This window comes from Parathielavia appendiculata (genome assembly GCF_033297405.1).
Source record: "Parathielavia appendiculata strain CBS 731.68 unplaced genomic scaffold N657scaffold_5, whole genome shotgun sequence".
In the NCBI taxonomy this organism is placed as follows: domain Eukaryota; kingdom Fungi; phylum Ascomycota; class Sordariomycetes; order Sordariales; family Chaetomiaceae; genus Parathielavia; species Parathielavia appendiculata.
This window is the reverse complement of record NW_026944224.1, coordinates 716,385-729,152: the sequence shown is the minus strand read 5'-3', so window position 1 is coordinate 729,152 and position 12,768 is coordinate 716,385. Positions and strand designations below refer to the sequence as shown.

The following is a 12,768-nucleotide window of genomic DNA, read 5'->3' as shown; positions in this document are numbered from 1 at the left end:
TAGGCTGTGCGCTTGGGCGGTTTGGAAGACTTGGATACCAAAAAGAAACAACTGCAATGGTGGAGGACCTTCAATACTTAAGGTAGTCGGAATCAGCAAGGAAGATATATACGCAAATAGTACGTAATGGTGTATGTTAGCAAGATGTGCCACGAAGCTGTATCGATCTAAGTCAACAGCGTGCTTATATGCGGGCTTATTACGCGGAAGCCCAAGTTTCTCACTGGTATAACGTACTATTATGAGAATCAAAGTGAAGTTGCGTCTTTGCGAGCCAAAAATCAGGAAGGGACGTGGAAAAAGAGACAGCAAGAGAAGGGTTAAAGACTGCTGAACGGAAGTCAAGAAATGCTAGAATAAACCATAGCACACGAAAATATAGCAGGTTCCTGGTTGGTTCTACGATGAAGCTCAACTAGGTTCAAACAAGACGGACACAGGACTAGAGTCTCTTGTTCATGTCTATGATTGACAACCCCCTGCCACAGAAGGTTTATCAAATCGAAACAATGTACCTGCACAATCGATTATAGGAGTAACCCTGAGAGCATCATTCCCACACCGCAATCATCGCTACAACTCACACAACATCCAAGTAGCGAACAGCAACACAAAGCAAGCGACGGCTCTTGAATCTCACTTGCATTGGGTATAAGATCCAGACCATAAACAACCAGACGCATTCCTCCGTCATGCATAATCGAACAGTGATGAAACGTGGCAACTCTCCACCAATTGGCAAACCCAATGAAGCGGTATCCTCCAAAGAGAAAACCTATGGCCGATGCTCAGAAACCCACCGCAGAAAACCCCAATGTACCTTATAATTGCACTCAGACAGCCTCCTCCAAGGATGCATGCCCACTCCCCTTAAGAGCATACCCTTCCACAAACCCATCCGGATCACACGCCCGCTCGAGACTGATCTTGTTGGCTGCGACCCACGCCCGGACGGCGGCCTGGGAGATGCGGACCCGCGGCACCATCTTGTTCGGCGGCGGTGGCGGGGATGTGCCAGCAGCAGCAGCCTCATTGCTGTTTTCCTCTGCTGCTGCTGCTGCTTTCGGCTCTTCCCTCGCCCTCAGTAAAGGTGGAAGTTGTCTTGCCGCCGGCGGAGGCGGCGGACCCGTGCCTGCATCCTCTGCAACGCCCATCTCCCTCAGCACAAGCAGGCAGTCGTCGGGCGCTATCCAAGTCGCTTGACTGCATGTCTCGATGTCGACGACGACGACAGGTTCCTTTTGTTGGTCATCTCTTCCTCCTTGGTGATGGCCGTTGCCTGATGAAAGGCGTTGTGGTTGGAGGGTGAGCAGCCAGCGGGCGATCTCGCCTGCCCAGAAACGCTTGTACCCCTTTTTGCCCAGGTCCGAGATGGGCTTCTCGGGCCCGCCCAGCAGGCCCTCGCGGCGCGAGATCTCGTACGAGACACCCATTAGGAGCGAGCCCAGGCCCTTGCGTTGCCAGGGCGGGAAGACGAGGATGCAGGCGAGGTTGTTGTTGTCCCAGGAGATTTTCTCTTTGGAGAAGAAACCGACGATTTGGTTGCGCGGCTGGGTTGTTGTTGTCGCGACGGGGTGGGTTGCCGCGGCGGTGTTGGTTGCCGTTGCCGTCGTCGTCGTCGCCTGGGCCGGCGGGCTGTAGACGAGGAGGAAGTAGTTGAAGCCCGTCACGTCGAAGAAGACGGACTTGTTGTCGAGGAAGAGCTTGGCGAAGAGCGAGAGGTTTTGGCAGAAGAGCTGGAGGGTAGAGTTAGTTATCAGATACATTCTCATCGCTCTTTCTCGGTATGCTGTCTAACGAACTTACCACGTCCTCTTGGCCGTCAACCTCCCAGATGCTCCACTCCCCCTCATCCTGCACAACCTCTTGAACCATCTTCTGCCCGACATGACCGCGCTTTCCCCTCCCATGCTTCGGCGGCGGCCCGGATGGAACGAGCACAGTTCGCTTGCCCTTGGGGTGCGTGTAGATCTTCCTGCCCGGAACAACCCCCCGCCGCTCACACCAGCGGACATGCTCCCACCATGTGACCAGTTCCTTTGAGTATTTGAAGCAGCACGGGCACACATAGAGCCTATCCAGCATAGGCTGGTGGTTATCGCGGTCCCGTCGTCCGTGTGCTGTCCCTCCGTTGCTATCAGGTTTCCCGTCGTGGTCGTGTTGTTGTTGGGATGCGCTCCTGCTGCCATTGGTTTTTGCACCGTTCTCGCCCTTTGTGCTGCTGCTCCCCGAGAAGTCACTCAGCATCTCCTTGCCGTAGTATGAGGCGTACCAGGCGCGGAAGCATATGTCGCCTAGTACGACCTTGTCTATATTCCGGTCTGACTTCGCTGCGCTGTCGGTGCCCCTGGTCGCGCCATCGCTCGTACCGTTCGGATTCGAATTGGAGGTCTGACCTGATTGTACCACTGACGTCGTCATGATTATCGGCTTATTGCGTCCCAGCGAGACGGACTGGTGGGGGATGAATGGATCGATAGCTTTCGACGGGGGTCTCCCAGGCCCCCGGGTCGCTGGCTGTGTATCTGGTTCGGATAACAGAATTCTCTGAGCAGAAGCGGGGATGCTTGCAGATTTCGGGTGATGGATGTTTAGGTTGGAAGAGTGAGAAAGGCGCGGAGCAACTGTCGGCTCGTCGAGATTGGCTTTATGTCGAGTCAAGCGCGTCGCGGGCGGCGTCATCTTCACGTTTTGCGCAGGCTCGTGCAGCTGCTCTGCGTGCAGGGGCATGTTCTCCTTCCCGCGTGGGGAGCTGGAAATCTGCGAATTCCCGGCAGACTGGCCATCTAAATCCGGTCGACGACGACGTCGTCGCGGTTCTGGATCTTGGAGAACAGGGAGTGGGGGAATAAAGCTCTGGCGTGTCGCTCGCCGCGATACTGCTGGGGTAGTAACGGCAGTGATGGTAGTCGCACTGGCAGGTTGGTCCAATTCCCCCGAAGGACGTTTTCGCTTGAGACGAGCCGGCATCTGTGACTGTGATGCTTGCCTGCTTGTCTTGTACGAGATGCTCGGGGCAGCTGTCGCACAATCGCACAATCGCACATGGTGAGATCACTGAGATGTGATCATGCAAGAGCTCCAGTAACAAACAGGGGATTAGCGGGGAAGTTGAGTTGCTGCATCATGTCTTGGTTAGCGTGCAAAGACCCCTGTCTTCTCGTCGGACAGACCCTGGCAGCATCTGAGCCTCTCAAGGTGGATTTCTTTTGAAAATGCGGGTCTGCATGTCGATGTTTCGCAATACCCATCGAACCCCAAAGACAGCCAGCCGACATCGAAGCACGCTTTTGCTGCCCGTTGTAGTCATATTCCCCGTAATATTTCTACAATGAGTGGCTGCTAGGTTCAATGCTTAGCGCGGGGATCAATGTCCTGAGACAGGCCGGGGGATACCGAGCACTCGCTCATTTGGTGAGTGGCCGTTGTCTTTTTTTGTCGTCAACTTCTCGCTGTCCCCTCCATTCAGGCTTTACCTTCTGCGCTGGCTGCTGACTTGACTCGACCCCAGCGACTCAGCCGTCAGCCTGTTGCTGCAATCCGCTGGCACTCCACCGAATTTGCCGTTGGACCGACAGCAGAGGGACGAAGCCAACAAACCGGGCAACCGTTCGACAATGACCCATTTGCGGCTGTCCTTGACGCAGCACGGGAGGCCACGGAGGCCGAGCGACGGCTAAAGCAACAGGTTCCTGATGGTGTATTTGAACCGCTAGGCGGAAGGCATGGCAGGGAGGTTCCGGAACACGAGCTAGACCCTTTTAACACGCTGCTCGAGCCCAGACAACAGCAGCCAAGGAGAGAGCGGCGGGATGCCCAATTCGAAAACCGGCGACTGCATGCGCCGTTTAACAACGATTTTGTGCCCGCCGAATTGGCGATCGAGCACAGTGCCTCCAAAACGGAGTGGCGAGGGTTCAGAAATGAAGTAATCGAGGTCCCTCGCCAGGAGATTCCGACGGATCCGGCTCTCCTGAAAGCCCTGCCGACAGGCTTTCACGACATGACGGATCTTGAGCAGCAGGAAGAGATTTGGATAGTGCTGGAAGAGGCGCGTCTCGCCAAGGAAGAGTGGAAGCCACCGAACCCCGGCAAGCACGAGGCCTATGTCCACGACTACCCTCCCTATTCGCCATCTAAAGTGCTGGGCATGTTACACCGCTGGCGCACCCATGCCTGGACCCCTTCACAATGGCAACTCGCTCGTGCCATCGCCGGCAACAAGACCCTGCGCCTCCCTGTGCTGGCAGCACAGGCCTTTCTCCGGCGACATACCCTTCTCGCTCGTCGTCGTGGCGTTGAGCTAAAGATGGGCAGGTATTTGGGCCCTACCCACGAGTGGAAATCGAGACTGGCCGAGCTCGAAAGCCGGTTTGGCATCACCGAGGCCGACATCAAGCAGTGGCTTTGGATTCTCTCTCCATCGAGCGGAGACGTCAAGCTCCAGAGATTCTTCAGCAGCAAATGCCGCAAGCCCCTGTTTCTTCTGCAGGTGCTTCTGGCCAGGGACAAGAAAATCCACGAGCCCGCTACCTTCCTTAGCTTGCTACAGTACGTAAGGGAGAACTATGTTCTGGCCGACCGCCCGCAGGACGAGCTGGAGCATCCAGCCTACAAGGACCAGGGGAAAGCCGTGACGTGGTGGCATTACGTAGTCTTTCTCTATCGACTCGTGTGGCATTGTCGGGAGGGGTGGCCGGCGGCGATGCCGTTGCTTGCTCGCCTCACCGCCGACTACATCTCCACGATGCGTCTCGACACCAGAGCCCGGGCACTGACAGGCTATCAGGCCCGATCCCTCGTCTTGAATAAGGCACTTCGCTACTTTTCGTGGCCCGCCCGCGTCCGCCCACTGGACCACATGGAGCACAACTGGGCAGCCCAACGACATCTTTTGCGCCTCGCCGCGACCACCGAGCCGCCGCTTGTAATCGACCAGCACGGGTACCGCGCCGTCAGGGAGGTCTTGATTGCCTTAAGCAAGAGCAAGGGAGAGGCCAAGAACGTCGACCGTGCCGCCAAGACGTGGCCGCCGTACCGGCGGACTGTGGATGGGATAGACGAACGCCGCGATCCCGAGGACGACCTGAGCAGAAGCGCCAAAGCCGGCTTGCTCGTCCGCGCAGCGGGCTACAACGATGATATCGTCGATCGGGCGATCAGTGCCCTGGCTGGCTCGACGTTTGGCAGTTCGCCCACGATCCAGACGAGATCCCTGGCTCCGCATTTCTTCTCGGGTGCATTGGCCAGCCACAACATCTACGCCGAGTGGGCTGCGCATGTGAAGGCCACGAGAAATGCTAGGGAAGCGTGGATGGTTTTCGAAAACCCTCCGGAACCGGGACTTCGGCCGGACGTCAAAGTGTACGGCCAAATGTTTGAGAAGCTCTATGCCCGTCCAGTCACAGATTCGCCGGTGATCCGGCCGGGTGACGCCAAGGAGGTGTTCCCCGTGCACGATGGCAACCTCAGCGAGTTCGAAATTGCCCGGCTCACGCCGCCGAGCCCCGAAGAGCTCTACGACTACATGCTGCTCCATGACAAGCTCAAACCCGCCGGGCACTGCCTCGCGGTTCTCGTTCGCAACGCCCCTTGCAAAACGACGGCATTGCGATACTTGAGCGACAGCCCCTACGAGCCGTACATCGGGGCGCTCAGGGTACCGGTGTCCAACATGGATGCCGAGAGCCTCAAGACATTATCCTCGGTCCCCCTCGGCGTTTTCAACGCGTGGATCGCCTTGCTCTGCCGCCTCCACACCCGAGCGCCACGGCAGGAGGGCATCTTTACCGAGTCGCTGGACGAGCCCCGGGACGAAGCGGCGTCGGACGATGACGCAAATGGCGGAGCCAAGCACGAGCGCCGCTCCCGGCAGGTTTCCCAGGGCGGCTCAATACAGGAGGCTATCGAGCTTGCCACGGCGTTCCAAAGGGAAAATGCAAGGGCGGCTAACCACGACAAGGCTCCGTGGCATACCATCATGCAGGCCCTGGCGGGGCGCAAGCTATTGCACAGCCGGTTGGGAGCAGAGTTCAACGTCCTTGAGACGCTGACGACTTTCCTGAGGATTTTTGAGCGGACGACCGAGTCCAAGGGCGTGGACCCGGTGTCGTTCGAAGCGCTATGCGTCATGATCCGCAAGGCGTTGAAATTGACGACTTTTCAAAGGGCGGAGGGAGGACAGATGGTTGTCCGTCCGCATATTGCCAGCACCAAGGTCATTGAGACCTTCATCTATAAAGCGCACCGGTACATGACGAAGACGTTCGAGGCCATTACCGCGCCAGTCCCGGAATTCCTTGAGGATACCGAGCCTGAAGCTATTAGCGGACTCGGATCCGAGAATGACGGCGTCGAAGAGGCGGATAACGGCGGCGTGACACCGGAGATGCTCCGCTACAATGTCGTCGGGCGGCCCGTCCATAAATACATGTTGGCTTTGGCGTGCTGCGGCGACCACAAGGAGATGGTGCGGGTCATCGACTGGCTGCTCGACGGGTGGGACCGCGAGTACATACGCGAAGAGGCCAAGGCGTCGTACCACATCGACTACCACTACACGATGCGGACGATTGCCTATTTTGCGCGGATGGGCAGGGAGCTCGTCGACCCGGCCGAGATGGCGCGGCTGGAGCGGCGGCTCGCGGACATGCGCTGGCAGAAGGGGTGTACCTGGTTCTGGCCCAAAGAGGGCTGGCAGGCCGATGGCCCCGATCTGCCGGAGCTAGAGACGGATTTGGTGCTGGTCGGCCGCTGGTCGAGGCTGAGGCAGATGGTCAACTTCAAGCATCCTGACCAGCAGGCGCCCGCGTCGCTGGATGAGTTGGCGCCGACCTTGCCCGTGCAGTTCAATGGCGAACAGGAGGAGACTGCTGTAGTGTAAATCTGTATCAACCTATATACTTTTCTGTACAATTCGACCTACATTGCATGTTCTGTTGTCTTCCTTGTGCCAACTCGTTCCCTCCCGTCTTGGCCTACAAGATGTTTGTTTCCTGCTGCTCCTTCTAGCAGAGGAACTTTTAAATTCCAGGAAGCGACGACCCAAACTCAGCTTCCCAGGTTTTGTTTAAGCTTCAAGCTTCTACCATTCCGACCCTTTTGCCATTCCGACCGCCCTTCCAAAACCTCTCGCAACTTTCAACCAGAGGTGGATCTCAATCTTTTTACGCTTTCAAACCCTGCATATTCTCCTCTTGCCATTGGCCAATTCCGTTTCTTGAACCTTTCCGGATTCCAAATCCGATCGATCTGCCACGGCACGTCACAATGCGCGTGAACAGCAAGCGCGCTTCATTTCTTCAATTCATTTTGCGTTGGAATGCACCCGGTTGCCCGGTTCAAGGCCGACTGCATCTCGGCGGATCAATTTCAATTGGCTGCTATCTGCCGCTTTTTTCGACGACTTGGTGCTGCTGTGTTGGGCGATTCAATAGCAAATAGATGATTCTCTCGCCGATTGTTTTTCATCAAACCTATTTCTGCTTGCTATTTCTCTTATTCTTCGCCTTCCCATTGACCCTCATTCGCAGTCAACAATGATACCATACTTGCCGGTCAGCACCTTGCTGATCATGATGTAAGCCAGCATCTCAATATCATCGTTTGTTTAGACAGATGTTTCCTCGGCGGCTCACCCGATTCGAAATCCTGGGCTCCTCTTCCAGAACCTCGGCCTGCCCTCCCTCGGCACCGTCTCAGTCTCACAACGCATCCTCAGCCCTCAGGTAGCCGGTACATCAGCTCTCACCGCCCATACTCGCCAGTACCAATGGGGTTCTTGGTCCGTGTTGCGGATGCCTTGGGGGCCGTGTTGCATGAGCCCAGAGACCAGAAGACGTCCTGCTCGCAAGGGCACTCGACAGACCCGAAAATTCCGCATATCGCCCAGCGACCTCATCGAGGTGAATGGAGAAACAGAGGACGTCGGAAGGCAGGTGACATCTTCAGAGCCCGACGACAACAAAGCAGGCCTAGAGGTCAACGACAATGCCGCAGCTGCACGAGTCGATGGGGATGGCCAAGGGCTTCCAGTCATTTCAGAGGCAGCGAGACCCTCCTCACCAACTACGTCCGTTTTGCCCACCATCACATCACTTTCCGGCAGCGCGCGGGACTTCAAAGTCGAGCGCAGCAGGGGCATATGTGTCGAGCTAACAAGGTCAACGCTCATCCACCCGAAGTCGCAGTACGAAGGGTACGTCCCCCCACTGCCGCCCTGCGAAGAAAGCATGGCTCTCGCTTCCTTGCTGGACGCCCTCGACGCCCAAGGGGGCCCGGCAAGCGAAGAGAAGTTGTCGAAGTTGAACTCGATCAGTTCTGCTTCTGCAACCTGTCACATCCTGCCGGTTCGAGATGCGGTCCCTGCAGCACATGGCGACCAAGCTTCGCCATTTCCGGTTCTACTTCGACGGGGTGCTGAGCCTGGGTCCTGTCGAGCATTACATCCAACAAGTCGAGGTTTCCGGTTTGCCAATCGGCAACTACGGCACAACTCACTCGACCGTCCAAGGCCAAATCTGGATCCGGTCACGCCTTAATTCCAAGAAGGAGATCTACTACCTCCTCAAGAAACCTCGGGTCGAGTACGAACGTTTCTACACACCGTTTCTATGGATAGCTGATCTCGCCAAGCACGTCGTCGACTACTCGGCCTTCATGATTCAACAAAGGCGCCGGGTCGAGATCAACTCGTTCAAGTCGCATTTTTCGCAATGGCTGGCCGACACTCACGGCCAGTCCGCCGAGTTCCAGAATTGGCGACGGAAGCATCCCAGCGACGACTACCGCACGTCGGTCTCCGCCAACATAGGTTTCATCTGGAAAGAGATGCATGGCGTTTTGGGAGAGAGAAAAGTGTCGGCGTTGCGGCTTTTCCGGGAGATGGTTCATTTCAGCCAGTTCAGCCAGCAGAAGAGCCAACCGCCGCTTCCATTAATTGTGCAGGGCGACGAGACGGCACCGGCGACCATTGTCACGCCATACATCAAGGAGTGTTTTGGACACATGATCATCGGGAAGATGCTGATGGCGATTGGGAACGCCACAAGCCAGCTTCCCAGAACTCGGCCGCCCCAATCAGTGGACAGGGCACATTGGGTTTTGCCTCTCCCGAATCCCTCGATCAAGAGAGACCGAAAGAGCGAAAACTGTTTCCTTTCGCTCGATGTAATAGAATAGATAAAACCCGGTGATACGATCTCGACGCCACGCGACGGGGCTACCACAGGCACAAAGTGGGCGCACCATGGCCGCTAAAGGCGCGGTTCAAGACGACAGGTGGTTCGGCCTGGTGCAGAAAGTCCATGTCGCCAAGAATGGCGCCCGCAGTTTCTACGTGACTTGGTTTTATAGGCCCGTTGAGACGCCGTGCTGCATGATGAAATACCCTTGGCCGAACGAGCTTTTCTTGTCGGACCACTGCACATGCGAGGAAGGGCACGAGGCTCGCATCAAGGAGCACCAAGTCTTGGCCACCCATGACATCGACTGGTTCGGCAGCCCCGATGGCGATAACGGCGAGTTCTTTGTACGGCAGACCTACGTCGTCGAGACCCGCCGCTGGGTTGCTCTTCAGGAATCGCACATGAGGTGCTGCCATGGCCGGCAGAGCCTTGCGTTCAAGACCGGCGACACCGTGCTGGCCTCGATGCTCAACTCCCAGCCTTTCACTGAAGTTTACGAGGTGGTCAAGGGTTTTAGGCAAGGTCAGACCATCTTTGTGCGGCTACGACGCTTGCTGCGGAGGAACCAGATCGATCCTGGCGCGGATGCCCCACCGAACGAGCTGGTGTACACCGACGAGCTTCTTGTAGCCAAGCCGGACAGGGTGATCGGCAGATGCCTCGTTCGGTTTCTCAGGGCTGGAGAGCCCATACCCACGCCGTACGACAGAGGTGGCACTGGCAACTTGTTTTACATCATCCATAGGCTCCAGCCCCAAAATGGCAGCACCTCGAAATGTATGCCTTTCAACGGCGAGTTCCCGGCTTCGTTGCGGCAAGGGTTTGATCCGACTCAGCAGACGTTCCGCAAACTCAGGGGGATGGACCTGTTCTGTGGAAGCGGCAACTTTGGGCGGGGACTTGAGGAGGGCGGTGCGGTTGAGATGCGTTGGATCAATGACATCTGGGACCGAGCAATCCACACGTACATGGCAAACAGCCCGAACCACAAGGCTACCAAGCCTTTCTAGGGTCGGTTGACGATTTCTTGAGGCTGGCTCTCGAGGGGAAGTACTGTGACAACGTCCCTCGGCCCGGCGAGGTCGAGTTCATCTCGGCCGGCAGCCCATGTCCCGGGTTCTCCCTTCTGACGCAGGACAAAAAAGCTCTCGCCCAAATCAAAAACCAGTCGCTAGTAGCGTCCTTCGCCTCCTTTGTCGACTTTTACCGGCCGCAATACGGCATCCTGGAGAACGTCTCCAGCATCGTCCAGTCACATCGTAACCGGTCCGAGGACGTGCTCTCGCAACTCTTCTGCGCCATCGTCGGCATGGGCTACCAAGCGCAGCTCGTCCTGGGCGATGCCTGGTCCCACGGTGCCCCCCAAAGCCGCAACCGCGTCTCCTGTACTTCGCGGCCCGCGGTCAGAAGCTCCCCAAAGCCCCCCTGCTGTCCCATTCTCACTTCTCCGAGGTTACCAATCGCGGACTTGGGCAACTGTGTAACGGCGAGGCCTTTGTCCGCCGCTCCTTTCAGCTCACTCCATTCAATTACGTCAGCGCCGGCGAAGCCACAGCCGACCTCCCGCTCATCGGCGACGGCAAGGCAGAACCCGCCATCGCCTTCCCTGACCACCGCGTTAGCGTCACCGTATCGTCGACCCTCCGAGCGCAGATCGCTGCCATCCCCACGAAACCCCACGGCATGTCCTTTGCCACCGCCTGGCGCAAGGGCCACGGCGGCGTCATGTCGCGCTCGGACAGGGAGCTTTTTCCCGAGAAGGGGTTTCGGGTGCTATCGAGCGCCTCGCTGGGCTGGGCCCGCGTTGACCCCGGCGGTGTCTTTCGAACCGTCACCACGAGCTGCCAGTCGACGGATATGATGACGGGCACGATTCTGCACTGGGCGGATAATCGGCCGCTGACGGTGCAGGAAGTCCGTCGCGCGCAGGGGTTTCCGGATGAGGAGGTTCTGTTGGGGTCGCTGGCAGATCAGTGGAAGTTGGTGGGTAATAGTGTCGCGAGGCAGATGGCGCTGGCGCTGGGGTTGAAGTTTCGGGAGCGGTGGTTGCGGGAATGAGGGAGGGGATTGGTTCGATTGATAGTGCTGCCGATGGCGGTGGTGCTGCTACGAGGGAGAGCTTTGCGGCTGGGGTAATGAGGGCTGATAGGGTGCAAGCAGCACGTGCAGCGGCAACAGCGGCGCCGGCAACAAACGGTCAGCTTCTGAGCGCTTTCACCGAGGTCATTGACCTGACGTCGGAACCCGAGGCAGAAGTTATCCAGCAACACGATATCGCCAGGGACTTCATCGACCTCGCCTCGCCTTCTGTTACGCCCACGCAGATGTGGCGAGCACGTCAACTTCGGGCATTTCAGAATCTTCCAAGGCTCGGGGGACACGGAAGCGACCATCCTCTCATCCCCTCGGCCCGGAGTCCATGCGGGCCGCGAAAGTTGTGCGGATGGACAGTCGCGAGCAGACGGCGGAGCGCTTTGAGGAGCGGGGGCTGGTGACTGGTGGATCCTGGATACCGATGCGGACTATGGAACACATGTACGAGACTGCACCGGCAGCAGCTGCAGCTTCACGGGAAGAAGGAATCATGTTGGCGAGACAAGGGCCGACCGTTGTGCGTCTTTGGAGCCCAGACGAATAATTAAGCATGGATGGGTTGGAACTTTGGAAGGACAATTCTAGTTGGCAGGTGTGCATACATTGGGATATCGTCCATGATTGATACATGCTAGAGTCGCATACATATGTCGGGTACAAGAGGAGGGAGCATTGTATTCCAGCATTGAGGGTTGCATTGCATAGGGGGTTGGTGTGCATATGCATTTGGTATGGAGTACCTGCAGCATTTGGAACAGAATAGAGACTTAATATCACTCCGTCAGCGAAATTAGTACTATATTGGAATACGAGGTGATTTATCCGTCGTGGGTTGATTTCTTGGAGCTTCATTTCCGTTACCTTAGTGAGCGTGTGGATTGATGAAGCTGGGAAGTGAGGCTGCAGCCCTGAACTCACAGTTGGCCCATGCTCCTGCGGTTTCAAAGCTGCTCATGAGTGGGGCATTTGATTGGCCAGCACTTCCCCAGACCTGCAACTGGCTAAGCGGCCTACCAATCAGCAGCCGAGGGCGCTTGTTTCATTGCCGATCAAGAAACACCCACCCCTCAAGAGCTTGAAGCTGCAACTTCCACTCTTCACCAGAGGCGCTTACACACGATGTCGACCCGAAGCAACGGCTCGACAGGGCTGCTTTTCATACCTCTCAGATGCCCGCCCAGGCTATTGGATGTCAGTTGATGCGACCAGGGCGGCCGCAGCCCCTCGATCATCTCGCATGGCACCCAAGAGCCCAAACAGTGATATTCGGAAGAAACAAAGCATGCCATGTCACCCTTCCTGGTGGCCGGGGAAATCGCTGGCCGTTCGACTTGCCGCGGTGCATCAGACGCCTGACGCCTGACGGGCTGGAAAGCAGGCAATACCACGGCAGATTACTACAGAACTTCCCAGAGAGCTGTCCTCGACAGTGACCAGGGCACCACGGAGTCATGGGTGGCTTTTTTCTTAGTTGTCTTCTCATTTCTGC

General features: G+C 57.1%; 2 protein-coding genes across 2 annotated transcripts; one reads left to right on the top strand and one right to left on the bottom strand.

The window, feature by feature from the left end:
* Positions 1 to 392: 392 nt before the first annotated feature.
* On the bottom strand, positions 393 to 3,068 carry N657DRAFT_689893 (acyl-CoA N-acyltransferase). Its single transcript, XM_062797012.1, has 2 exons — positions 1,807 to 3,068; positions 393 to 1,736 (listed from the first exon to the last, which is right to left on the bottom strand). Exons 1-2 carry the CDS (start codon positions 2,968 to 2,970, stop codon positions 834 to 836), a joined length of 2,067 nt encoding a protein of 688 aa, XP_062648092.1. The 5' UTR covers positions 2,971 to 3,068; the 3' UTR covers positions 393 to 833.
* Positions 3,069 to 3,225: 157 nt separating this feature from the next.
* N657DRAFT_663422 (uncharacterized protein) lies at positions 3,226 to 12,062 on the top strand. The gene is made up of 10 exons (XM_062795182.1): positions 3,226 to 3,414; positions 3,689 to 3,736; positions 3,887 to 6,739; positions 8,046 to 8,201; positions 8,356 to 8,792; positions 9,238 to 10,149; positions 10,218 to 10,563; positions 10,593 to 11,230; positions 11,269 to 11,494; positions 11,572 to 12,062. Exons 1-10 carry the CDS (start codon positions 3,352 to 3,354, stop codon positions 11,821 to 11,823), a joined length of 5,931 nt encoding a protein of 1,976 aa, XP_062648091.1. The 5' UTR covers positions 3,226 to 3,351; the 3' UTR covers positions 11,824 to 12,062.
* The last annotated feature ends 706 nt before the right edge of the window (positions 12,063 to 12,768 follow it).